Source organism: Phocoena sinus, chromosome 8, assembly GCF_008692025.1.
Source record: "Phocoena sinus isolate mPhoSin1 chromosome 8, mPhoSin1.pri, whole genome shotgun sequence".
Taxonomy (NCBI): domain Eukaryota; kingdom Metazoa; phylum Chordata; class Mammalia; order Artiodactyla; family Phocoenidae; genus Phocoena; species Phocoena sinus.
The window spans coordinates 61,055,571-61,083,445 of NC_045770.1; the positions used below are offsets into that span (position 1 = coordinate 61,055,571).

At 43.1% G+C, this 27,875-nt stretch overlaps 3 protein-coding genes across 3 annotated transcripts; 1 reads left to right on the forward strand and 2 right to left on the reverse strand.

Moving 5' to 3' along the window:
• Positions 1–8,699: 8,699 nt before the first annotated feature.
• LOC116758460 (olfactory receptor 51E1) lies at positions 8,700–9,653 on the forward strand. Its single transcript, XM_032641282.1, has one exon. The coding sequence runs from the start codon at positions 8,700–8,702 to the stop codon at positions 9,651–9,653; it is 954 nt and encodes a 317-aa protein (XP_032497173.1).
• Positions 9,654–14,060: 4,407 nt separating this feature from the next.
• Positions 14,061–15,027, reverse strand: LOC116757428 (olfactory receptor 51I2-like). The gene is given in 3 exon segments (XM_032638957.1): positions 14,061–14,299; positions 14,302–14,893; positions 14,896–15,027. Coding segments are annotated over 3 exon segments (963 nt in total).
• Positions 15,028–24,021: 8,994 nt separating this feature from the next.
• LOC116757418 (olfactory receptor 51I2-like) lies at positions 24,022–24,969 on the reverse strand. The gene is given in 3 exon segments (XM_032638926.1): positions 24,022–24,260; positions 24,263–24,900; positions 24,902–24,969. Coding segments are annotated over 3 exon segments (945 nt in total).
• Positions 24,970–27,875: the final 2,906 nt, after the last annotated feature.

Consider the following 27,875-nt stretch of genomic DNA (forward strand, 5'->3'; position numbering starts at 1 on the left):
CTGGGGAAAAGCAGGTGGGTCCATTGGGATCCAGGCCCAGCAAGGACCCAAGCGGCACCACCAATGGAAAGAAGGTCAGGGAAAGCTTCAGGAAGGCAATGAGTTGGCACTTAATCTTGGGGTCCCCCTGAAAGTACATCCTGCTTTTCCTCTGGCTGAGTTTGATAAGCCTGGTAAGAAACTTGGAGAAAACTCCTCGCAGAGGCCATGGCCACACACATGAGTTTCTTCTAGCCTTTCCTCACTCATTCACTCTGTCTAACTTCACATGGGAACTGGCAGAAATATCCCAGCTGGCACAGGGCCCATCTGGGGAGGATTCTAGAGACCCCTCTACCCACTGCCCCTCCTTCCCCATACTCCAAGCACACCTTCCCAGAACACAGAAGCCAAGAAGGACACCAGTCCCACAGTTGGCTACAAGTGGTACCTGCTGATAGACCCTCTGGCAGCACCCTGCCCCCAAGCAGGGAGAAGCCAAAGGAGGGAGGAGGTATGACAGAATAAAAAAGCCTGACGTGGGAGGTTCAAAGGAGGGGGTGGAGACAGAGAGGGCTGCTCTTCAGTGCAGCCTGCCAGACTGCTTCTGGAAGAGTCCTGGAGAAAAGGGCACACGTTCCTTCAACGCAGTTGAGGTGAGTGCAGGAGACTGGGGGTGAGTCCGGGTGTGTGGGTTTCTTGCAGCTAGGGGTCCCTCATTAGACCTGCTGAGTGAATGAGAAACCAGGCCCGGAAGAACCAGAAGTCCAGGGGTAGGACCGGGGAGGTAAAGGAGGCCCCTGACTCAAAGGACAGACAGACTTAGCAATTTCTATGTTCGTGTGGTGAAGGGAAGCATGGGTGGTGTTGGCTGCTTCCTCGGCAGTTTTCAAGAAATTTTCTAGTGATCGGTTTACTGGGGTGCCCATGTAGAGCCTGGCGGGAACTGGCCTAAATGAAAGTGATGGGGGCAGAGAACAGATGGGGCTGGGACTGAGCTAGAGTTTGATTGGGGTTCAGTGTGAGAACGCAGCCAGTCCCACTCAGGTCGTTAGTGCGGTCAAAGCTCACTTTGTGATCAGGGGTCAGACCATAGCTCTGTTTGGGTTGTGGGCTCTGAATGGGGTCCAGGCTCATGTTGTACTTTGCATCAGGAGTCAGGCTGTGGCTGAGACTGAGACTTAGCAATCTTCCCGGGGCTCTGATGCTGACCCAGTCTGTGTCTAGGATCAGGGTTCAGTCTTCAGCCCATTTAAAAAGTGGATTTTGCGTCCACACTGCGACTGCCCCTGCCTTGCACTCGTTTAACCTCCCACCCCCCTCCTCCCACTGAACCACTTGCAGCTTTTCAAACAGCGTGTGTTCTCTTTCTCTCTGGGTCTTTGCGTTCACCAGAATGCACTTTTGAAAACAAATTAGATCAGGTCTATTGCTTAAATACCCCCAAGTCACTCAGAATTAAATCAAAGCTCCTTGCCATGTCCTGCAAGCCCCTACACGATCTGGCTCCTGCCCTCCTCTCTGACCTCATCTCTTACAACTCTCCCGTGCTCTTGATACTTGGGCCACCTTGACCTTCTTCCTTCTGGGAACCCCCAAAGCAGAAGACCTTTTTCTCTTGCCTCCTCTTCCTGAAACACTCTTTGCCTCGATCTTAGAATGGCTGGTGTTTTCTTATCACCCAGCTCTCAGCTCATATATCACTGCCTCAGAGAGGCCTTCACTGACCCGTTGTCTCAAATAAGGGTGCCCCACCTCTGTCCTTTTCTATCCATCACTCTGTCTTATCTTCAGTGCACTTATCTTTACCTGAAATGTTCTTGCTTATTTGTTTACCTTCTGTTATGGCTCTCCTAGTTCTTGAGCTCCATGAGAGCAGTGATCTTTTCTGTATTATCCACTGTTTTATCTCCAGTTTTGGGCACATAGTAGGCGCTCAATGTGTTTTGTCGTCTCACTGAATGCTGCTGTCCCCATGCCCCCAACCCTGCCTGCTTAACTGTGACTGGCCCTGCAAGTCTTGGCTCAGATGTCACCTCCTCAGGGAAGCCCTCTGAGCCTGATAACTTGGTGAGCTATTGTCTGCTTTGTTCCCGAGGCTCTTGTACTTACCCCTGTCCTAGCATTTATCACAACATGTTATGATAGCTGCATATTTGTCTCAATGTCTCCCCACCACTGGAGGCCTGAACCATGACTTGTTTACTCTGTATTTCAGTATCTCCAGCGCTTAGCACGGAGTCTGGCGTAGTCATTCAGCCAATAATTTTTGGAAAAAAAAAAAAAGAAATCAGTGTACCAATCAAAGTCCCAGATCAGGCTTTTCCACTGCATGTAGGCAACACTCAGAGAAGCCTAGAAGGGCCCTGATAACTAGGTCAAACTTTGAAGGTGTGTGGGAATCTTATTGGCTCTGGTTCTACCTGGGAAATGGATCAGCAGGGCCCTGGACCCCGGGAGCTTGCCTGGGGGTGATTCTGGAGGCCAGGCTGACTTGAGTGAGGAGAGTGGGAGTGGGAACCTCACACTGCTTTTTGTGAGTCAGAAATTGCAATCTCTCATCTTTCCAATCTCCTCGTGGCCATTCTAAAAAGAATGGCCAAGGCCCTATAAGGGCTCAACCGCATTATCAAATCCAAGCAAGGTACGAGGGAGAGAAGATGCAGATGATTTGGGGTGGATATGATTCTGGGGCCAGCACCCTCATGGAGTGTTAAGAGAAGGGCTCCCTCTCCATGAATTGAGTGATGAGCTCTGATCATCCTTGCCAGCCACAGCATCACCCCTGAGGTCTGCCTTCCCTCTCTGGGCCTGGGAGTAAGAGCCAGAGGTTCCCAGGTATTCCTGGGCTTCCCTCCAAGGACATTTTCTTCCAGGTGTTCCCATAGAGGCTGGCAGGGGCACCAGAGGCCCCTACCCCACTGCTCTCGGCATGGAACACTCTGTGTGTTTAGCCACTGAACCTAAGTGGGGAGACCTGGTCAGGTGTCCTGAGTCTTAGAGAGGCCTTCTGGACAAAATTTTGGATTCTTTGGAGATTAACATTGAAATAATCCTTAAAAACCGTTGGTTTATTCAAAAGGAAACTGGGAAAGGGGCAGGGCAGTAGCTTGGCCTATTGGAAAGCACATGGATTTGATGCTGAGAGCTCTAACTAACCCTCAACATCCTTATCTGTCAAATGGGATTAATGTTACCTGCCTGACAGGTTGATGAGAGGCCTGTATTGTTTGAGAAGAAAGTACTCAGTAGAGGATAAACCTTTTTACTTTCCACTGTGGGCCCTTCCCAAGTCACAGCCAGAGGAGTTGGGGCTGAAAAGGGGAGAGCACCCAAGTCCCAGTCCAGGAGGGTCCTCTTTACTGCACTCTTGGTTTCCCTTCCAAGAGTCTAGCTGGGCCAGGTGTCCTACTTACCAAGCCCTTCTTCTACCCTGCCTCTTGGGCAGATTTTATTTGTTTTCAGAATTTGCGACACAAAGCCGGTTAAAGGGAGAATGTACAGGTGTTGGAATTGAACAGTCTAGGTCAAATATCTCTTTTACCAGTCAGCTACTAAACCCTGGGAATATTATTTAACTTCTTGGGGACTCAGTTTTTACACCTATAATGTAGAAATGATACATAGAAGTCCTATTATGCAGAATTGCTCCTGGGTTAGATAATATTTATATAGTGTCTGGCATTTTGTAGGTATTCAGTGATTTCTGTTACAATCATAAAAACAATAGAATCAATGCTGGCAGTGACCTCATCGTTCTTATGGGTCTGTATCCCTGACTGCTTTTCCACACGTGTCTGAGATGGAAGGCATTCAGAGAGCTCTGGGAAAGAATGTGAGGATGGGCTGGTATGGGGGCTGTGAGGGCACTGGGGGACAGAGTCCTAGAGGCTAGGGGGAAGGAATGGGGAGGATTGAAGGCCTCAACGTAGATTTCTATTCTGTATCACTGGAGGTTCCCGATGCCCCATCCTCAAGAAAGGGCTAAGATGTTCTTCACAGTTCTCCAAGAAACTTCCTGAGACTTGCTAAAATAGTGTGACTTTTCAGAGAAAATCGCAAGCACAGGGCTACTCCCTGGGGGTTAAGGAAGTGCAGGCTTTCTAATAAAGAAAAAGACCCCTCTCTTTGTTTATTTTTCCTTGATTATGTTTTGTTTTCAAAATAGAGTGATTTCGCTCCAGTTTCCTTCAGAGCTTCCAAATGTTATCTGAGTGTGTGCTATGGTTCTAATTGCTAAAAGCTGCTCAGGCTGGTAGTCAGCTGGCAGGACTGTGGGAGATTAGGGTGCTTCAGGGCTGGACAGTCTGAAGGGTGATGCTTGGGTCCTCCGGTTGGCTCCCCTCTCTATTCCTTCATTTCTCTCCTGCTGCTGCCTTCTGAGGTCCATCCTGATTTGACCTCCAGTGAGAACTGCCCACTTCGCGCTGTGGACGTGCCTCCCTTCCAGGCCGGCTGAATCTCAGTGCTTCAGCTTTGTGCTTCAGTGTTTCAGTATCTTCATCTCAGTGCTTAGTCTTTGCCATTGTGAGAGACTGGCTGCTAGTTAGTATGTGTGTGTGTATAAGTGTGTGCTTGAGGTGAAGTGGCGGTTAAGGTGACAGATGGAAGGGGGATAAAAAGTTTTTGGAAACTTCAGACATTTTCAGAGACCTTATTCCCCATTTTTATGGAAACATGAAAAAAAGTGCTTTGTACCCTGTGATGCTGTTTTATGACATCTTTTGACATTCCTGACCTCATTAATTTTGCAGCAACACAATGAGGTTATTAATGTCCTCTGCGTTTACTTAGACCCGAGGCTCTCATTTCTAGTCCCAGGGTTCTGCTCCACACATCACTTTACCCTCCTAGGTAATAGGGTTGAATGTGCCAACCCATGATTCTTCTGCAGTGTGTTTCCTAAGGCAGCACATTTTTATCCTGGGGATTGCCCAGCTTGCCTTGCCTGTCCATGTAAAATTTCTGGATGGTATTGATATCTGACCCTCTGGAGCACTAGAGCCTTTTTGCTAATGTCTCCAGTCAGGGATCCTAGGTCAGCCCCTCTCTTGGGCACAGACTATGCTGCATGCCCACTTTGCATTTATTTAGAGCCAAGGCTTTGCACTTGCCCTGTTCTCATGCCCTCTGGCTCCCTGGGTAAGAAAGGTCTTTTCTGTTTGACTCTAAAGTTTCTTGTTCTGAACTTATGACCACCACGCCCTAACCTTCCAAACAGTCTTCACTTCTTCTTAAAAATCTCTATAGTTCAGACAAATGGCAGTCTTTCTTACCCCTTGGCTGTGCTACCCTTGTTAGACACTTATTGAGGAATTCTTCTTTTGATAAAACTCCTTTTATAATATAATGTTTATTTGCAACCAACAGTAACTAAACACTAATTAATCGATATGATAGGGTCCCTGACATTAAGGAATTAATAACTTAGTGGGAAATAAACATAGCAATAATTCCAGTTCAGGATGGTAAATACATAAAAAGAGACCTAAACAAATTTCTTTGGGAGTACAGAGCAGGAAACATTTAATCATACCCAAGGGAAGGAGGCTTAGGAAAGTGCATAGGAAAGAGACAGTAAACCAGGATGTGGAAGATAAGATTTTGCCCAGTGGGAACTTAAGGAGGGAGATCTGGGAGGGCCATGACAAAGGGAAGAGAAGTAAAAAAGACAAGTAGACACAGAGGCATGGGATCAATGCTACATTTATGAAATGGCATGTATTCCAGTGTGCCTGGAGCATAGGGACCATGGTGAAGAGTGGTGAGAGAGAAACTAGGGCCGAATGCTGAAAGACAGAGCTTTGTCCCACCCTAGTAGTTTAGTCTTTATTCCAGAATTAATTTGGAGCTTACAAAGGTATTTTTTAAACAATAAATGGTGACCTGATTTCATGTGGGCAGAAGATTACTGGGATTGTGCCGATGATAAAGTTAACACTAGGGTCGTGGCCATGAGAATCAGGGTATTTAGCTCGTGTGTCTGTTTAGGCCACCTTAATAGAAAAAAAGAAACACTACAGGAAAACAGTTAACAACAACAGATATAATTTTTTGCATATTTACTTTGTTCCAGGCATTGTGTTAAAAGCATTACACTCATCTCATTTAATCCTCACATTGACTTCTATTAGGCAGTGACTGTTATCCTCATTTTAACAAAAAAGAAACTGAGGCTTAGAAAGGTTAAATGATTTGCCCCAGATCACACAGCTAACATAGTTGTTGACTGGAATTTGAATCCAGGATCGATTTCAGAGCTCATACTCTTAACATTAAGCTATACAATACTGCCTCTGGAAGACTTTGATCTTCAGACATGGAGAGTTTGATGTGCTTGAGAGACAACTCTTTTAGTGACTAGAATTATGGATCTGATCACAAAAGATAATTCAGGCCTTCCCAAGTAGATTTGGGAATCAATAGTTTATACGTAAATAATGGGTTTACTGAAGGAGATGAGATGGCCCGGGGAGAGTATATATAGAGAGAAGAGATCTGAGGATGAAATTCTGAGAGCATTGTCATTTAAAAGTATGTTTAAGGGTCAAGTGGAGGAGGCTGAAGACCCAGAAAGAACCAAGAACTAGTGATCAGAGAGAGATGAGAAGCAGAAGGAACAAGGAGAAATTTTAAGAAGGAAGGAACTGATCACAGTGTCATATGCTACGGAGAGGTCAGTACAGAAGATTTAAGTGACACAGAAGACTTTGGCCTCTTAGCCTGAAGTTCTTGGTTAAGCATGGCTCCTTATATCTTCTCCCTCCAGTTGTTTAAACTCTGTCACTCTCTGTTCTAAAACTCATGCTCCCAGTGTCTTCTCCTTTGTGTCTGGTCTGAGGGACCCTCTGGGTGATAGCTCAACAGTGGAACAAAGACCATCAACACATCCTGAGCCCAGTGAATGGTGTAAGCCCCTCCTGATGCTGCCCATGAGCTCTTCTGTGCATTCAACTGCTGTCTGGTAGCCCGTGCAGAAGCCCCTACCCCAGTTGTCAAGGGCCAGATCTTAAGAACCTAACCCTTCTTTTTTTCTTACCAAGATAAAATTATCTTAAATATACCCTAGTGATAAGTGTCACTATTTTCCTAATGGGAAGAGGAGACAGCTGTGTGTGTATATATATATATATATATATATATATATATATGTATATATATGGAGAGAGAGAGAGAGAGAATACATACACATATATAGTGTGTGTAACTACAATTATATAATCTAATAACTAGTAGGAGCATGTGAATATTTGTGAATGGGGGAAAGGAAAAAAGGGAGGAAGTTAGTTAACTCTGTAATTGTTTCAACGGAGAGATATAATCTGAGAAAACTCAAATCTGACATTTCCCACCTCAGCAATCTGTACTTATATCCATCACTTTAATAGCCAGATTCAAGGATATTGGAACCCTGGTATAGGATTGATTGTTCCTCCAGTGCTTTTAATGCCATCATCTTTCAGGTTTAGTCCTCTGTGTCAGTCCCACTCTCTTAAGCCTGGTGGGTCCCCTAGAAACAGAGCTTGAGGTAGAAATTCTTGTTTAAAGGATATATTGTCATGAGAAGATGAGTGAGGGAAATAAGATAGAGCAGGGAAAGAAAATTATGTGAGGCTGTGATCTCAGTTGGAGACCAGCTTCAGCTTTGGTTCCTCAAGAAGCTCTGAAGCACACATTACATCACAGCTTTGGTCCCACCTGAAGACAAGAAGGCTGGCCTTTTGTATCTTTGTGTTAGGCACTCATTGACTTCTAGATGTGCTCTGGTGGGGATAACATAACTTCCTGGGTGAAGTGCCTCTCATTTGATCAAGGAAAATTTTCTCTAGAAAGGGAGAACTCTGAGTCTTTAGTACTCAACACCCACTGCAAATGGGACATAGATGCATTGACTTGGTGAAGGGAATCCGAGTGCGACACCATTGGCATTCATTGCAGTCATTGTTCCTTTTATGATATAATCTGGGCAGTCTGAACAAGTGTAAGACTTTGGGTGGACATTTGGGCAAGAGTGAAACGTAGAGTTAGAGTTCAGGATGAAGTTAGTGTCTTTTTTTTTTAAATTAAATTAAGGGTTATCATAATAAAATAGGTGTATGAAGTTTTACATTAAGTTTTAAATAACAACTAGAGTTAAGTCTTAGGTTATTGTTAAAGTTAGGGTTAAGGCTAGAATTGGTGAGATCATTAGGATTAGTGGTAAGGTTAGATTTCAGCATTAATCTATGTTACTAGAATATTGCTACATTGGACTGGGATTAGTCTTAATGATAGTCTAATGATATAATTAGAATTACAGTGGGTATTTAGCATAGGGGAGCATAAAGTAGGATAAGATAGAAGCGATGGGAATTTTTATCATCTAAGTCTGATGTGTACTTAGTCAGTAACCTATCCTTGGTGAACTAAAAGATTTAGAATGCTTAGAATTTTTACTTTAGTATTTCATTTGTTTTCAGAATTAACTTCAGAGGTGGGGTTAGTAAGAAAGACTAGATGAATGCTCATTTGGGCCTTGAGTTATGAAGGATAGTTAGGCTGAGTTTAGAATAGAATCAGAGTTTGGATAGGCAATGAAGTTGGAGTTCTGGTCAGAGAACAGGACATCAGGGTGGAGGAAAAGAAAAATGGCAGTGGAATTCTGGAGGATCTGACAATGGCTTATCTTTGTATTCCAGCCTCTACCTGCCTGGCATTGGTCTCAGCTCAGCATCTTCACTATGGTGGATCCCAGTGGCAACGAATCCAGTGCCACATATTTCATTCTAATAGGCCTGCCAGGATTGGAAGAAGCTCAGTTCTGGTTGGCCTTCCCATTGTGCTCCCTCTACTTTATCGCTGTGCTAGGTAACTTGACAATCATCTACATTGTGTGGACGGAGCATAGCCTACACGAACCCATGTATATCTTTCTTTGCATGCTTTCTGGCCTTGATGTCCTCATCTCCACCTCATCCATGCCCAAAATGATGGCCATCTTCTGGTTCAATTCCACTACCATACAGTTTGATGCTTGTCTGCTACAGATGTTTGCCATCCACTCCTTATCTGGCATGGAGTCCACGGTGCTGCTGGCCATGGCCTTTGACCGCTATGTGGCAATCTGCCACCCACTACGCCATGCCACTGTGCTAACATTGCCTCGTGTTACCAAGATCGGCATGGCTGCTGTGGTACGGGGTATTGCACTTATGGCACCCCTGCCTTTCTTCATCAAACATCTGCCCTTCTGCCGCTCCAACATCCTTTCCCATTCCTACTGCCTACACCAAGATGTCATGAAGCTGGCCTGTGCTGACATCCGCGTCAATATCATCTATGGCCTCATTGTCATCATCTCTGCCATTGGCCTGGACTCACTTCTCATCTCCTTGTCATATCTGCTTATCCTCAAGACTGTGTTGGGCTTGACACGTGAAGCCCAGGCAAAGGCATTTGGTACTTGTGTCTCTCATGTGTGTGCTGTTTTCATATTCTATGTACCTTTCATTGGGTTGTCTATGGTGCACCGGTTTGACAAGCGGCATGACTCCCTCCTGCCTGTCATCATGGCCAACACCTATCTGCTTGTTCCTCCCGTGCTCAACCCTATTGTCTATGGAGTGAAGACAAAGGAGATCCGGCAGCGTATCCTTCGTCTCTTCCATGTGACCACCCACACTTCGGATCCCTAGGTGTCAGGGATCAAACTTCTTTTTCACAGGAAGTCCTTCAATTCAGATTTTAATTTCAACATTTTGGAAGACAGTATTAGGAAAAGAATTCTTAATGAAAGCACAACTGATCCTTCAAAGATGAAACTGATTGGAGAATCTCCATCTGAGTAGGGGCAGCAGAACTGTATATTCCCAATCCTTACTTTTCAATATTATTTTACCCTTTAGTTCTTTGAGGTAGTTGTGGTTGGAGGATTATTACTTCCCACTTAACCATTCAGTCCAATTCTCAAGTCCAAAAAATTCATATGGTTGCTTGCACTGATAGTTTCTAGCATTCTGAGATAAGGGTGATATTTCTAAAAGACATTTACCAAAGGCTTAGGCAAGGCAAAAATAAAATAAATATGAGAATATAATACAATTAGATAATCTGGCTTAAAACCATGATTTCCTCTTCAGAATGCCCTACCATTTTGGATCTTAGGAAAGGAGACATACCTGGATTTCCCTCTTCAAAATGACCACAGAGAAAAAATAATTTCTTTTCTTCTGAGTAGCAATCCTTAAGAAAGGATTGAAAGTAAATTCACAAAATATTATATTTATCTACATTAATGAAAGATGGTATACTGTATTCTGAGCATTTTCATAGACTGTGAAACTTTTTCCTTCATTTCCAATTTTCTTATCAACCTTTTGATTTAGGCAGGAATATGATTAGTTACCCCCATTGTACCAGTGGGGGAACTGATGTTCAATGAGATCACGTAGGCTCAAAAAAAATTGTCTTTTGATGCCCAATCCCATATTGTGAGGAGGGAATGTTAGACTAGTGGGATAGTGAGTTAGACATTCCAGAGTCTTGCATTTTCTAGGGGAGGTATTTAAGTTCCTTTCTCACTCATCCAGTATTGTATTTAGGAATTTCCTGTTAATGTTGCTGATGGCTTTAATCTCAATAGTTCCTGGCCTATTTGCCATTGTACTTGTGTAGTAGCAACAGGAGTATGTTTGGGTAATTCCCCAACAGTGGCTAGTTTGGGAAATAGTATAATTAACAGTAGGGACATTCACTGGATATCTGGAGAGACACTACATGGAGAGATGCAGCTGAGAAAACCTAGAAGCTCATGGCAGAAAGAGCAGGGTTGGTTATAGACCAGGGAGTCAAGAGCAGGAGGTATTGTGAGACTGAGTAGGGCCAGTGGCCCGGGTGGCTAGCCAGGAAGCAAGGCTAAGTCAAACATAGGTCCACAGAAAGTGAATAGAGTATATAAGTGAACACCATGTATTCCCAGGGCTCTGAGCTACCCTTCAGGGAATGCCCACAGCATCAAAGCTCAGAGATCAAGACCATAGGAGAGCTCAGTAAAGACTGCATCCCTGATAGCTGTACTTAGCCTGAGTATGGTTCCAGAGGCCCACCCAGGAGCCCTACAAGCCAAGCACAGCACTCCCAGAAGAAGCAGAATGGGAAGGAAGGGTATGGACACTATAGGAGTACAGTAGGAATGAATGGGGGAGGAATGAGATCTCCATCCAAAAGAGAGGTAGGTAAGTGTGAGAAGCAGGTAGTATAGTAGAGAGCATGGCACATGGCCAGCCAGACTTTTCCAGCTATAGCTAGTAGCACAGGACTACTTGGTACAGAGGATATGGGAAGAGCATATCTAATTTCTTGGACTGGAATCCAGAAGATGAGAATTGTGAGCAGTATGGAACCTGCTATGCCCAGGTGAGTGATGGCCAGCAGAACATAGGGCATAAACTAGAGTCATTGCTGGCTTTGGTCACTTTGAACTATTTGGAGGGTCATCCCAGTTCCTGATAGTGCCTTGACATTGAAATTGAAAGAAAGAAACAGAATGAAAGAGAGAGAAGAGGGAGAAAGAGACAGATTTTTTTCATATTAGGAAACCAGTATATGACCACTGTAAACAAAAATCTTAGACACTCTGAAAATATAAAATAAATAAAAATATAATAAAAACTCCAATAAACTTGTCACCTTAAAAAAATTATTGTTGGCATTTTGGTGTTTATTCTTCCAGATTTTTAATAAGTGTTTGTGTACATGCTTCTGTATGCACATATGATGAATGTGTGTATCTGTATTATATTGTCTGAAATCCCATTGGAGACATAGATAGGTGGATAATAAAGAGATAAATCAGACAGACACATATAGTTTTCTTTTCCTGGGGATGCTGCCACTATCTTAGATTTCAAAAGGGATTCCAAGTCTATGATAGTTTATATGCTCAGGATAAAGTTTCACGGTTTTGATCCTAAATGGATTAACCATTTGGTAAATGTAAATACAAACACACATCCACACACACATCCACATACACATCACCACCACCACCACCTTCTTGTGTTTCTCAATAAGTACTAAATGCCATATACAGAGACAAAACTATATCTGGTCATTTACTTCATAAACACTTACTGGGTCATCCAGAAGAGCCTGGAGTTAAGAACTAGGATAAGGGGAAAAGGCTGCCTCTTGTAGGAGATTTGGCTAGAAGTTAGGGTATGTTTAAAGACCTTCATCATATACGTTTTACATGGGCATCATTTTACCTTCCCCATTTCCTTTATTTGGATATTCTCGTCTCTGGCCCCACCATCTCAGCTATTGGAACTTTGTTGGGCCCTAGAGAAGTCTGCATAATATGAAATTTCAATCTGCAAGTCCCTTACTCATTTTTTTTAGGTTTTACCTAGAAATGATTCGTAAACATGTCTTGTGTTCTCAATTCTGACTAGCTATTCTCTAGTCAAGATACTCCCCTGTTGCTTGGACACTTGTCAAAATCTCCACACTGGTCTCCTTGCCTTAAACATCTTTTGCATCAGTCCTAAATCCCACATAGCTTATAAGAGTTTTTCCAAGCACGACTCTGATTAACTTCCCTGCTTAAAAATCATCAGAGATCTTTTATTACTTCCCATAAAAATTTGCACTTCTCAGAATGACAGTAGCCTCCTTTCCCCCTGTTCCCATCTTACTTTTCCAGTATAATATCTCTAATTTTTCCACATACCATATTATTCAGCTACTTTACTTGGTGTCTCTCATTGATTTTATGTACTTTTAAAGCCTCTGTTTCACTCTATTTCTGTTGTCTGATTTGATTTTTGCCATTTTTCTTTTTAGTAACACATTTTTAAATGAAGCTGTTTATGCTTTGTCAGGCCAAAAGAAGTATTCCCTCTTCAATGTTCCCAGACTTCTTGAAAGACCTTTAGAACTGGACCATTTCCAGTTCAGAAAGGTTTGACTGAGACCTCTGAGTTGTATCTATTTAAGATAATAAGGTATCTTATATCACTCCTTTAACTACATTAAGATAAGACTCCCTTGGATGCAATAGGCATACATGTGAAGAGTCATTGCCTTCTGCTATGTCTGGCCGCCGCCTTTTTTTTTTTTTTTGGCCTTCTTGACATAGACAGATCTGAACTTGGGAAAGGATTATATTATAACATTGGTTTAGGCTTTCAGAGTTGATACTCATTGTTCATCTCTTAAACAAAGTACTTTCAAACTTCTTGTCCACTCCCCTGGCAACTCAGCTTTTCATCTTAGATTTGATCCAAAGGGAACGAAGCTGATGCAGAACTTGCCATTTCCCTTCCTAAGGGAGCCAACAAGGATGTAGGGCTTTTAACTCTAACACAGTTGAAGAATGAGGGTGTGGATAATCTGGAGCAGATCTGAAATGGGGTTATAGAAGAGGATGCAATTGTCAGTGTCAGACTTCATTATGGAATCTGTCAAGCAAGGGGATCTCTTGGAGAAAAGGACATTCCTGAGAGGGGTTATAAGAAGAGTTAGCGCTGAGGTGGGTGGTACCATATCACATGATCAACACATTTATTTATTCACTTGTTCAATAAAACTTCATGAAAAAATTAAAAATGCCTTTTTCATGTATTTTTGCCCTAGATTTTCCTCTTTGTTAATTCATAATTTGCCTAGAAAAACCCTATATATTTTTTCAAGATGAAATAAAAACATTCTCCCCTTTGTAGAGGTTTGTCCGATCTTCCCAGGACAGTTCTGGCAAGAACGGATTTGCAGTCCCTAGTAATCTCTTGCACTGAACTTTATTATGGTATGTGTAAGTCTACAGTCAACTGTGTATTTACATGCCTTTATCCTGGCACAAGATTGTGAGTTTCTATAAAGAACTGACCATATTTAACATATTTCTCAGTCTTTAATCCACAGCACTGCTTCTAGTACAAAGTAAATGGTGAACATCCATTTGTACTGTGAAGAAGCCTGATGGTCTTCCCACTGTATTAGCATAGACTAAGAATTTTCAGTGTTTGCTGAGGGTAGCAGGTTCCTATGAGGCTATAGAAAGTGTCTTTTATGGTACCCAGACCCTGCGATATTTCATAATTACATCAGCCTTGGTCTTTGCCCCTCAGGACCCTGAACATGGCCTCCCTGATGGGCTTGGACTTGACATTGTAGATGATGGGGTTGAGCACAGGGGGCACCGGCAGGTACACATAGGCAACAAGGGCATGTACAATGGGGGGCAGGTGCCTCTCAAAACAGTGGATCATGGACATGGTGATACCTGGAATAAAGAAGACAAAGATGGCCAGGATATGGGAGACACAGGTGTTGAGGGCCCGATGAGCTCCCTGGGAGAGGCCAGCCCCAGGACCGTGGGCAGGATGAGAGTGTAGGACAGGACAATGAGCAGGGAATCTATGCCCCCAGGGGACAGTACCACGTAGAACCCATAGAGGATGTTTATGGTGATGTCAGCACAGGCTCTTCTCATCACGTCAGGATGGAAACAGAATGAATGGGATAAGAGGGTCTTATTAGGGCAGAAGTTCAGACATTTAAGTAGGAATGGCACTGGGAAGAGAGACAGGGTAGCACAGGCCATAATGGCCAGCCCCATCCTGATGATGACATTGTTTGTGAGGACAGCTGCATAGCACAGGGGGTTGGAGATGGCCACAAAGTGGTCAAATGACATGGCCAGGAGCACTGAGGACTCCACCATGGAGAAAGAGTGGAGGAAGAACATTTGGACCAAGCAGGCATTGAAGCCAATGAGCTAATGGTCAAACGAGAGCACAGCCAGGGTGGTGGGCATTGTGGACAAGGTGAGGCCCACAACGGTGACCACCAGTATGGACAGGAAGTAGTACATGGGCTGGTGCAGGTTGGGGGTCCTCCTCACAGCCAAGAGGATCAGGCAGTTTCCAGTGAGGGCTGGGCTGCTGTGTACATGGAGGAGAAGGGGATGGAGATCCAGCCATGAACAGCCTCCAGCCCTGGGATGCCAATCATCAGGAAAGCAGGTGGCTGGAAGAAGGAGATGTTGCCAGAGGACCAGGAAGGGAGCATCCTTGTGGGATAGATGAGGTCTCCAGAAAGATGTGGTCTCTTCAATCTGGGCAGACACTTAGAGGATCCAGGATGATAGGAAAGAAAAATCTAGTATTGAATCCCAATTCTAAAAATCAATTCCATAACTGGTTATACTATTCACCAATATGTTTAAAACCTAATAATGATAACAATTTAAATCTTCACTGACTCCCTATTATATTATATTCCATATACTATGTTAATGCATTTGCCTAGATTTTCTCACTTTATTATAAAAATCATAAATTTCTTTTTAAGGCCGTTCCCTCTCAGCCACAGTATTGGGCCCTAAGAGTCATGTCATTATTACATTATTTTATCTATCCTGCAAAAGTTCATCAGCCTTAACATTGAGCTCTGGTATGAGCTGATGAAATGAAATTTCTCTGCAGGAAACAGTGATTAGAGTTCAGAGAAACTGGTCATTGTCTACTTGTTGGCCAAATTGAGGATGTGTTATTTCCATGTGCATAGGGAGAAAAGGAGAATACCTGTTTGGAGAGAGATAAGGATCATTGAATCAGATATGCAGAAAGAGGCAAAGATGAGAGTTCCTGTAGTCCCATAGAGAGAGTGTCTGAAAGAGTGAGAAGCTGCTTTTTTTCCCCCATGGAGATGGCTTTGCACTTCCTGAAACCAGGTCTTCCTAAGGTCACATGTTTTTCTTGCTCTTGTATGATACATTTTTGAGTATAATAAATTGATTTGCACTTAAGCATTTTTGACTGAATTTCTCCATCTCAGAATCAACAGAGACTTTGGACAAGGCCATCTTCCCCCTCCTATTATACAGATGAGGAAACTGAGACTCAACTCTAGTGGCTGACTTCTGAATGAACGGCTCATATATTGTAGTCCTGGATATTGAATCTGAGTCTCTCTCATTCCAAATCCAATATTCTTTTCTGTGACCTCTTCCTTAAATGAGACAAAGTATGTGAAAAATTATCTGAAGTGCAAAGCACCACAGACATGATTTTTGTTGTTATTGTCTAACATGTTGTATATCTCTAAATCTTTCACTGTATATTATTCCTTTAATCTTCACGATTATCCTGTGATGTAGACCCCGAAGGGATTACTATCCCTACTTTAGGGATGATGTAACTGAGGCTCAGGAAAGAGACTGATTTATGTTACTCCCCTGCTTAACGCCCTTCAATCATTCCCCAGTGCACTCTGATAAAATGCTTGTGATATGATGACATATGATGATATTGACCCATCATTTTTTAAATAAAATGTTATTGGAGTATAGTTGATTTACAATGTTGTGTTAGTTTCAGGTGTACAGCAAAGTGAATCAGTTATACATATGTCCACTCTTTTTTTTTTTTTTTTTGGATTCTTTTCCCGTATAGGCTATTACAGAGTATTGAGTAGAGTTCCCTGTGCTATCAGGGTTCTTATTAGTTATCTATTTTATATACAGTAGTGTGTATACATCAGTGCCAATCTCCCAGTTTATCCCTCCCAACTCCTATCATCTTGTATCTGCCTAACTCTCCACCCTTATCACATAACGGACTAACGCTTGCTCAGTATTCTTTAACCACACTGACCTTACTTCAGTTTATTAAAAAAGCCAAGTTACTTCTTCACTTTGGGGCTTTCCTGTTCATCCAATATCCCTCAGTTTGCTTTTCTCATGGCTGGCTCCTCAGTCTTTAGATCTTAAGTATCATTTTCCCAGAGACCATTTGGGATGACTTTCACTAAGTAGGTGCCCAGAGCCCATTATCCTTACCCCACACGTTCTTAATTTCCTTTATACCATTCTACACATTTTATAATTTTATGATTGCTTCTTTCCTTGAAATCTTTTGTTCTCTCTTGCTAGACGGTATGAGCCATGAATAGATCAGCCATATGGTTTTATTTGCTGACACATAGCTCTTGCATAGTGCAATGCCTGGAACAGAGCAGATTCTCAAATATTTGCTTGTTTGAATAAATAAATGACAGAATCAATAATCAAATCTACAAACTCATGAAAGAGAGGAAATAAAAGAAAATTTCTGTTTCCTTATCCTCCAGATACTAGGATCAGTGGTTGATTTTGAAGAAGAGTGTGGTTGAGGTCTTCCCAGACAATAATGCATCATAGAATCAGAAACATATTTGATTTATGGATGACTGGGCATAGAAGAAATTTCCAATGAAGTGTTTGGTTAAATGCGTGAAAAAATGAATTTATAACAGGTCAACAATGAATCTCAAGTATTTGGGTCTATCCATACTCTGCTTTGAGAAGTGTGATGGGGGCTCTCACAGACATTATGTGTACTTACAATCTTACCATTGGATGATCTGCATAGAATTAAAGATAATGGATGTCTTTTCATCAACTCATTCTATCTGCCCAATATGCCTTACATCTATGCTCTCCTTCCCATTTTTCAGCCCCTAATTCAATTGCTCATAATCTCATCATTTCTCTTATGGTTTTCTTAGGGTGGCTGCTTGGCTGGTATCATTTCTCTCCACCAGTCCCCTCCTCTTGCAGATTTCTTGAACTGCTTTAATCAGCTCAATTTTCCTAAGGCACCGCATTGAAATTGGCATATCCCTGCTCCACTGAACTTCTTAATCATTCTCTAGGCCAGTCCATCAGTGCATTCAGCTGGAGCTCTGTACTGTCACTTGGATGTATATTCCTTCAAGGCTCTAGCATCTCTGGGGCAACTGCAATGGCAGAGACCCTTGGTTTTCTCTCCATGGTTTGTAATTGCTGGAGTAAAACTATCATACAGCATGAAACAGACATGATGCATTTCAACTCATTTTAATGTAGAGAATTAGAGAAGAGATTTCTGGACCCAGCTATGCCACTATATCATTGAGTTGTGCTTGTTATATAAGACACATATTAGAAATTAGTCAAGTTTTGATGAACAATGAATTCCCTCAACTCTGAAACAACATCGTGAGACAGATCTTTCTCCATGTATATCAGTGAAGACACTGAGGCTTGGAGAAGTCAAGTGTCTAGTGAGGAGAGAGTGTAGAATGATCTAATCTTGGTTCTGTTTGCCAGAAAATACCTTGTTCTTCCAAATCTGTTTGTCACAGATTGCACCCTGGTGCCAGGCTTACTAAAAATTTGTTAGTTTCTCCTTATGCTGCTCCATTTCCTCACCTGTAAAAGGGAACTGGACTAGATTATCCATCTTTCTAATTCTGGCATTCTATGATTGCAAGATCCAGTGGTCCTGAAATAGAGTTATTTTTTAATTTCCCACCTCTTTATTCTGTTTTTTTCCCCTCCTCTAAATACCCTTGCCCTAAGGTTTTCTTGCTCCTAACCTTTTGTTTTTGCTAAACAACCCTCCCCCACACCCAACCATTTCTTTTTTTTTTTTTTTTTTGCGATACGCGGGTCTCTCACTGTTGTGGCCTCTCCCGTTGCGGGGCATGGGCTCCGGACGCGCAGGCTCAGCGGCCATGGCTCACGGGCCCAGCCGCTCCACGGCACGTGGGATCCTCCCGGACCGGGGCACGAACCCGTGTCCCTTGCATCGGCAGGCGGACTCTCAACCACTGCGCCACCAGGGAAGCCCCCAACCATTTCTTTCTTCCCTGCTTGTTCATTCATGTCTCTTAGAAACCCCATTCAATCATTCAGTCGCTTACATGGTAATTTCTGATTTCTCTCTCCTCTCAGCTAGCTTGAGCCTCCCAAGAACAGTAATTCTGATTTATATTGATAAGGCTCCATTCAGCACAATGTATGGCATATCTTGGGAATTTGGTTGTTTTGATGAATGAATGAATGAATGAAAATTTTACTAGAGAGATTTGCAGACTATACTTGGGTGTTGCCAAGCACGAACATTTCTATTTTTCTAGAATGGCAGCCCAGAAAAGATTCTGTATCCTTAACCATTACCAATTCAGATCATTAATATAGGCGTCATTCTTAGAAGTAAAGTCTGGGACTCTGAGCCCTTCTCTGAGCGAATCAGAAGCCTCAGCAAGAGATTCTCCTTGATCTCTCCCTTATGCAGAATATGAAACTACCATTGAGGATACTCAGTACCCCTGTGTCCATATTTCTCTGCTACCTCTGCCTTCTGTCATTTATTTCTATTTGACTCTTATTTTGGAGGAGGAGAGGAGGAGGTAAAAGAGGTGCCCTCCAGGACTCTGGGCATAGAGAAGGGTCTGAGTCTCACTCAGTCCTGGCTACTCACCCTGGCTGCTTCCCCAGGCTGTTTTGTTGTACCATATCCTATAGAAGCCCAGGAAGACCCTGCAGCCAAGACACTCCCCTTTTATGCTGCTGCAGGGAAATGCAGCCCATCTCCAGGGACACCAAGCTTTGAGTCACAGAGAAATTACTCTCTGCTGAGCTTCACCCCTGGGATGGGAACATGTGATGAGAGGGTAAGGAAGATGGAGGAGGCTGAAGGGAGCTCTCAGGAGAAAGGAAGACCCAGGGAGATTAGAGACATGAGCCATCAGAACTCTGGAATATAGAGACTCTTTGGTTATCTAGCCCAGCCCTCTCTAAGACATGCTTTCAAAAGGTTCACTGACATGCTTCAGTGACCCATCTGTACTGTTTACCTCATTTTGAAAAAGAGGATCTTTCTATTTTCTGGAAAGAGACAGAGTTAGCCAACATGGGGGTGAGACTACTTGTGACTAATAACTAGATGGAACACTCAGTAGGTCATGAGAAAAGAAGCAATGCCTATGTCACAGAAGGAAAGATGCTTTTCACCAAAAGGGCTTTTAAGAACTGAAGGAACATGATGTTTGGACATGGATATTGAGATAACTAACCAAGGTTTTGGAAACCAGGAAGTGGTAAGTACTCTGAATACCCTGGTAACACATATACACATCACGGAGTGGGAGATAAAGTCCTCAAACATTAGGCCGCCTGACACATCAGTGAAGTTCTTATAGGTTTAGTGTTCTGTGTCCTGTCAGCATACCTTCTCCAAGGTAAAAGACATGCTATTGCACCTTGTCCTTCCTGCTGTCAGTAAAGAGGCACAGCACCTGTTAGTCTTCCTTGGATTTTAGAGAGAGCACATATACCCTTAGGAATAATTCAACAGGTGTGTAGCAGGCTGTCAGTTTTGAGAGGGCCTAGAACAAGAGAGGGCTTTGCAGCAGGTTTAGTCTGTGATGCAAGAATCTATGTCACTTGGGCCATATAACTTGGTAAAACCATGATGCCTGTTGTAGATAAATATGTGTGAAGTCTCCATAAAGCCCTAATAGGAGAGGTGCAGCACAGACTCCTAGGATTCTGGAGCAAGGCCGTGCTGTCTCCAGCAGAGTCCTCTCTGTTCAAAAGACAGGTATGGGAATGTTACTGGACCCTAATAGGAATTAAACACTTGATCATGGGACATCAAGTGACTATGTGACTAAAATTTCCTATTTTAAATGGCTATTGTCAGGCCTACCCATGTCGTAAGGGTGAGTACGGACAGTACTATGAATTATACTGGTACAAGTTTAGCAGGCACAAGTGAGTTACATAAACAGGTGGCCTAGACTTCCTGTCACCTGTCTCTTTTGCATCAATGCCTCTTCCTCAGCTGTACCTACAGTCTCATGGGGATTTCTCTATGTCTAACTGATGGAGGAGGAAGTAAGCTGGGCCTGATTCACGGTTGGAGTGGCTTAATATGTAGGTAGAAGTAAAACAAATAGTGCTGCCTCACTACAGTTTTATTCAGAGGTGGTCCTGAAGAATAGTGAGGAGGCCTGGAAGAAGAAATATTGGAAGATTGAAAACAAAAGTCTGGGGAAGATATGTGAATGGCTATATGAGAATGTAACTAAAATGTGCAAATCTATGTCTCACATTAATGCTCACCAGAGAGTCTCCATCCTAAAGGAAGCACTGAACAACCAGGTAAACAGGATGACAGAATGACACATCCAGTGCCCAACAAGCTTCTGTCCCTCTTCACCCCAGTGCCTGCATGATGGGCCCTTATACTGAGTGACCAGGGTGACAGAGATGGGGGTAAGCAACAGTCCAGTGAAATAAACTCCCTTTCCCCGAGGCAAATCTAGTTACTGCCACTGCTGAATGTCTGACTTGTTAACATTAGAGACCAACACGAATAAATTGCTTATAAAGGTGGCGCCTTCCTTAAGGAAAAGGTCTGGGTTGCTTGCTGTTGGGTAAGAAGTCTGACCATGAAAGGGTGGAATGTAGAATGGGTGGTAAAAGAGGGAAATTATGAATATTAATTTTACCTTGGGACCAGTCAGAGTAATGGGACCTCTAGATTGTTCCTCTATACATTTAGTTATAAATCTTTTTCCTTTCCTTCTCTTTCTGAAATTGCCACCACCGTGAAGGATGAGTGATGGATGCAGTTAACTTAGTGTAAACCTGTGATCAGAGTGATGCCAGGTGAAGAGTATGGTGTACACTGAGTACCCCTCCCATAACCCTCAGTGCTCGCTGTTCTATCCTGACAGCATCCGCCTGCATCCCAATTATGAGTCCCCACTTGGAGGGTTTCTTTCCATCACACAGGGGCAGACATGAAGTGCTAGGGAGCAGCTTTCAGCCAATGACAAACGGAAGGGTAAATATCTCACCTTCCTGGCTCCACAGTGGTGATAACTGAAGTATATGCTACACTGTGTTTCCAAATTACTCCTTGAGTTTTCACCCCTCTTATTCACACAGGTAACACGTTCAATCACTCACCCTTACTGGTTTGCTTACTTCTCTCTCTCTATATTTTAACAATACTTCCTGGAAAAACCTCTCGAATAAACTACTTGTAATTAAGTCTTGTCTCAAAATTTGCTTCTGGGAGAAATCAACCTAAGAGTCTTACATACAGCCCTAAGAGTTTTAGACTTTAGGAAGAAGGCATTTGCCAAACTGTGCCATTAAACTTCTCAATTTTCCTCTTCTTATATCCACCTTGATTTCCTCTAAGGGTAGTCCCCCGAACTTTGACCAATGGTCACGGGGATATTTTCTTTAAATTTCATCACAAACTATAAAAACTAGGGGAAGAAATGAAACTTTAGGAACTATATTTGCTTAAAGAAATGTACTTTATTTTGGATTTCAAGAACCTTGTTATTCCTTTTCCTCATTTTATTATCTTATCCCTCCTGTGGTGGAATGAAGGAAGTATTATTATCCCTATGTTGCAAATGCAGAAACTAATACTCTGACTTAAGAAAGTGTTTTTCAAAAGAACACAGGGAAGAAGATAATATCAAGGTCAGTACTAGAATCTAAGTCTTCTGATGTCTAGTCTAATATTCTTTCCATCGGTTCACAGCCTATTTCAACTTAATAAAAAACTCTAAAGTTTCAGCAGACCTAGAATACTGAGTTCTCTTCTGGGTGTGGTTCTGCCCTTTTAGTCTTTGGAAAATTCACTCTGGCAAATCGTCACCAAGCACAAATTCTCTGCTGGGCCTTTACTTCTAGGAGACAAATAGGAAAAAAAAAAAGTCCTTGATATGGGAGTCATTATCACTAGAATATAAAGTAGAAGATAGTAAGTGCTGTATAAACATACAAAGATCCCTTTAAGATCTCACTTCAAAATCCCATTTGCTCTTTATAGTGGAGCATGACCCACTGGAAGCGGCACCATACTTGTACCCAGGAAGAGACCCAACTCCCTTTGCATATACTATATTTTTAAAAGTTCTGCTTGCTTGAGCCCTGCCTTCTACTCCAGCCTCATCTTTTGCCACTTCTCTTCTCTAATCACACTAAACCCTTTGTTCTTCTAAGAAAGCAAACTTGCTGTTTCCTCCATTTGCAGTATCCTCTCCTACTCTTTCTCCACTTGCCCCAAACTACTCCGTATTCCCGTATCTGCATAATATACTCTATTTTTCAAAGGATCTTGCCCAGACAGAGCCTCCAGAAAACTCATAAACCGGACAGGTCTACTGTTTTTTTTTTTTTCTTACACATCCCTGTGCTTACCCTGCATCAATAACTTAGTATTTGTCATCATACTTGCCTACTTATTTTTCTCTCTACTCAAATAAGCTATGAGGTTCTCAAAGGCAAAAATTTGAGTCTGGTTCATTTCTGAGGTCTCAGAAATTAGCCAGAGATCAAACATTGGTTCTGATGAATAAATGAGTAATGAATACAATAACAACAAGAGAAAACTTTTATTGGTATTTTCTATATGTTGTACATTACGGTCCAAACCTTGATCCTTATAACAACATTATAAGATAGACATTATAATATTCCCATTGTAGAGAAAGCCAAAGCACACTGAGGTAAATAACTTGCTCCTCTGCTTACCCAGAATTCTGCACAAACCTTTAACAATGAGCTTACTACACTGTATTAAACACTTTCTTATTTGGGCTTTTTTTTTGGCTGCATTGAGTCTTCGTTGCTGCCCGCGGGCTTTCTCTAGTTGTGGTGAGCGGAGGCTACTCTTCGTTGCGGTGCATGGGCTTCTCATTGCAGCGGCTTCTCTTGTTGCAGAGCACAGGCTCTAGGCATGCAGGCTTCAGTAGCTGTGGCACATGGGCTCAGTATGGTGCCTTGCGGGCTCTAGAGCGCAGGCTCAGTAGTTGTGGTGCACAGGCTTATTTGCTCCGCGGCATGTGGGATCTTCCTGGACCAGGGATCGAACCCATGTCCCCTGTATTGGCAGGCGGATTCTTAACCACTGTGCCACCAGGGAAGTCCCCCTTGGGTATTTTTCATATATATTCAAAGGTGAGATGTTTGAAGGGCAAGACCATTTACAAATCATTTCTGTGTTCCTGGTACTTAACATAGGACCTGAAAGAAGTTAACATTGAGAAAATATATGTGAAATAAGTGAGAGACTAAATAAATGAAAGTCTCTCATAATTATCTATTATTTTTTTTCCCAGATGCCCAAAATGAAACTATGGGTGGGACTTGAGCTATCCAGAAGTTTATTTTTTTGGCTTACCAAACTCTTTTCAGGGTCCCAATCCTGCAGGCATCCTGCATCATCAACTCTGACCTTTCCCCCTCAGGACCCTGAGCATGGCCTCCCTGATGGGCTTGGACTTGACATTGTAGATGATGGGGTTGAGCACAGGGGGCACCGGCAGGTACACATAGGCAACAAGGGCATGTACAATGGGGGGCAGGTGCCTCTCAAAACAGTGGATCATGGACATGGTGATACCTGGAATAAAGAAGACAAAGATGGCCAGGATATGGGAGACACAGGTGTTGAGGGCCCGATGAGCTCCCTGGGAGAGGCCAGCCCCAGGACTGTGGGCAGGATGAGAGTGTAGGACAGGACAATGAGCAGGGAAACTATGTCCCCAGGGGACAGTACCACGTAGAACCCATAGAGGATGTTTATGGTGATGTCAGCACAGACTCTTCTCATCACGTCAGGATGGAAACAGAATGAATGGGATAAGAGGGTCTTATTAGGGCAGAAGTTCAGACATTTAAGTAGGAATGGCACTGGGAAGAGAGACAGGGTAGCACAGGCCAGCCCCATCCTGATGATGACATTGTTTGTGAGGACAGCTGCATAGCACAGGGGGTTGGAGATGGCCACAAAGCAGTCAAAAGATATGGCCAGGAGCACTGAGGACTCCACCACAGAGAAGTGGAAGAAGAACATCTGGCCCAGACAGGCATTGAAGCTGATGAGCCAATGGTCAAACCAGAGCCCAGCCAGCGTGGTGGACATTGTGGACAAGGTGAGGCCCACACCGATGAGGGCCAGCATAGACAGGAAGTAGTACATGAGCTGGTACAGGCTGGGGGTCCTCCTCACAGCCAAGAGGATCAGGCAGTTTCCAGTGAGGGCTGCAGTGAACGTGGGGGAGAAGAGGATGGAGATCCAGCCATGAATGGCCTCCAGCCCTGATGCCAATCATTCAGAAAGCAGATGGCTGGAAGAAGAAGATGTTGGCAAAGGACTGGGAAGGGAGCATCCTTGGGGCACGGATGAGTTCTTCAGAAAGAGGGGACCTCTTCAATCTGGGCAGAAAAATAAGACAAGACAAAAGCATTGGGAAAACACCAGCTCTGATATTAGGTGACATGGGTTCACACACAACAGCAAATATGAAATGTGAAAGAGATTGAAAAATGTACTCCATCTAAAAGCAAACTAGAGAATAAGTATAATTTAAACCCACTGACTACAAAAGTAGCATTTCATATGTGAAATGCTGATCTCTTCACATATTGAAGAAAGCAGTGCTTTCTTTAAAAATGTGAGATGATCGTAAAGAGTCTAATAAAAAACGCTCTATTTTTAAACAAGAAGCAGTGGCCTCATGGAAATAAATTGCAAACATACTGTGGAAGCCTGAAGGGTTGACAGCATGGGCTTATTATAACTGTTTTTCTTGGATTTTCTTTTAAATCTCAATATAAAACAAAACAAGTAAATAATCAAACAAAAAACTCTTTAAAGGTAGGTTAATAAAAGAATGTAAGGGAAACAGCCTCACAAATATCTTTTAGCAGAGATGAAAAATCCACCAAAAATAGGTCAGAGAACTACAAGGGGCTTTAGTCTGAATCCTGGGGTCTACAGTTACATCATATCTAGCCAACATAATCAACTCACTCTGAAAGTAGGACTGACCTCTCTTTTTTTCTTTATTCTAGGAGGGTAACAAGCATTGTCCCTCTGGAGCAGAGAGGGTTGTGCATATTCTGGTAGAAGCCTTTTAAAGAAAATGCAGTGAAGTAAAGTTGCTGACAGTGTAGTTCTGGAGTCCTCCATCCCTTCTCTCTCAGACACTATTTCTAAGCACATCAAAACTTGATGGAACTCATTCCATTCAAAAACAAATAAACAGAGAAGTTCCAACACAGAACTTGGGCAGACATATTTTGTAAACAATTATAAGGGATAAAACAAGTTGAAGATATGTAAAAATACTCTTTGAGATAAGGACTTATTCAAAAGAGAGGAAAATTCTTTATAAAATTTTTTGAAATAAAGAAATCATGAACCAAATTAATTTTTTTGATATTAGAGTATAAAATGGGTTGATAATAAATAAGGAAAATGAATACCAGATGCCGAGAGAACTTGACACTTCCCCTCATCTACTCTCTCTCTGCAGAGACTACGAGGGACAGCTCTCCCTGGAAATGTGGACTGGGATTCCACTTCTTCTCTGAGTTGTAAGCTTCCTGACCCTCAGGAAGGTAGCCTCCTTCAGCCCCTTTTCTCAAGATGGCACTACTGTCTCCTGTTGTTCAAGACTGGTTATTTCTCTTTCTTCTGCCTGACTTCCAGACCTTTCTCACTGTTATCTCCACCTGGATGGTCGAGGATGAGGTGCTGGTGGCCACCCATCCTGGAAGTGGAGAAGAGGGTGTGTTGAGGGTCCAGGTTACTCAACCTGGCTGTTGTCCCCAGCTGTTCTGCCACTCCACATCCTGCAAGAGCCCAGGATGTCTTTGGGATGTTTAGCTGCAGTGCCTATCTCCAGGGAAGGCCAGGCTTGAGCCACAGAGGAGTCACTCCACTCAGGTCCCTGAGGAGTGAACAAGTTCAGGAACCAGGTTCCTGTTGAACTAGCTTTTGGAACCAGGAAGTGGTTGGAGGAACCAAACAATAAGGGGGAAAATGAGACAGACTCATAGATTCTACAATATCCCACCAAGTTTAAATGATCTTCAAAGACTATCTGCTTCAACAGCCCATTTGCATTTGAAATCCTTCCAAGACAATATTCCTGAAGACAGTCTCCTCTTAGCCAGGCCCCAGGATGAATCTGGCAGGAGCAGCCAGTTTTTGTAGAGGGTGGGGGCTATGGAATGATGTGTTGTGAGCCTAGTAGTGTTGGCCTAACCCAGGCAGAGGGAATCAGGGAAGCCTTCCTAGAGCAAGTGGGGAGAGGGCAGACTTCTGAAAGGCCCACAGACCCTGTTCTAAACTCTCAGGTCTCATTCTGGGACAGACTCCAAGACTCTGGGCTTGTAGCTCCAGACTGGAGCTAGCACAGACTCTGCTCACACTCCTATCCTGGGGCTGACCTGCTGAATCCAACAGGTTCAAAAAGGAGGGAACTTAGTGGAAAGTATATGAACTGCAGAGCCATTAAGACCTGGTTCAGTGCTTCCCTGGTGGCGCAGTGGTTAAGAATCCTCCTGCCAATGCAGGGGACACAGGTTCGAGCCCTGGTCCGGGAAGATCCCACATGCCACGGAACAACTAAGCCCGTGCGCCACAACTACTGAGCCTGCGCTCTAGAGCCTGTGAGCCACAACTACTGAGCCCGTGTGCCTAGAGCCCATGCTCCGCAACAAGAGAAGCCACCGCAATGAGAAGCCTGCGCACAGCAACGAAGACCCAACGCAGCCAGAAAGAAAGAAAGAACTGGTTCAAGTTCTTCTGTTTCTTGCTCAGTTTCTCACCACGTACAAGTTCTATGTCCCTTCTTTCTCACTTTCTTGAGAGCTCTACTCCAAAATAGCTCTGACCTCAGCTTTTTCCTATATCAATTTGGACTACAGTCATTCACCTGGAGCTGCTTTCTATGAACACATTTGACTTTTCTCCTCTTTGATTTTGGCTGCACTCTCCCATCTGAACTGGGCCCAGTCTGTCTCCCTTTCTCCTCCAGAGGTGATCAGTAAACTTAGGAAAAATTACTTAACTTTGAAATCTTACATCCAAACAAAGTCATGGTCAATAACCTGAGCTGAGACTCCAGCAGTACTCCATAATTTTCCTTTCAGTTTTTAAATTGTCACCATTCTTCTCAAGCTATTTATCCAACCTGCCATCTTACTCTCCGTAGCTAATTTGTTACTGCTCCTAACTTCACAGTGAGAAACAAAGGCCATCAGGTGTGCCATCTCTAAGAGTCTT

Coding starts and splice junctions, on each gene's coding strand:
- LOC116758460 (XM_032641282.1), top strand. CDS start 8,700: ATGGTGGATCCCAGTGGCAACGAATCCAGTGCCACATATTTCATTCTA.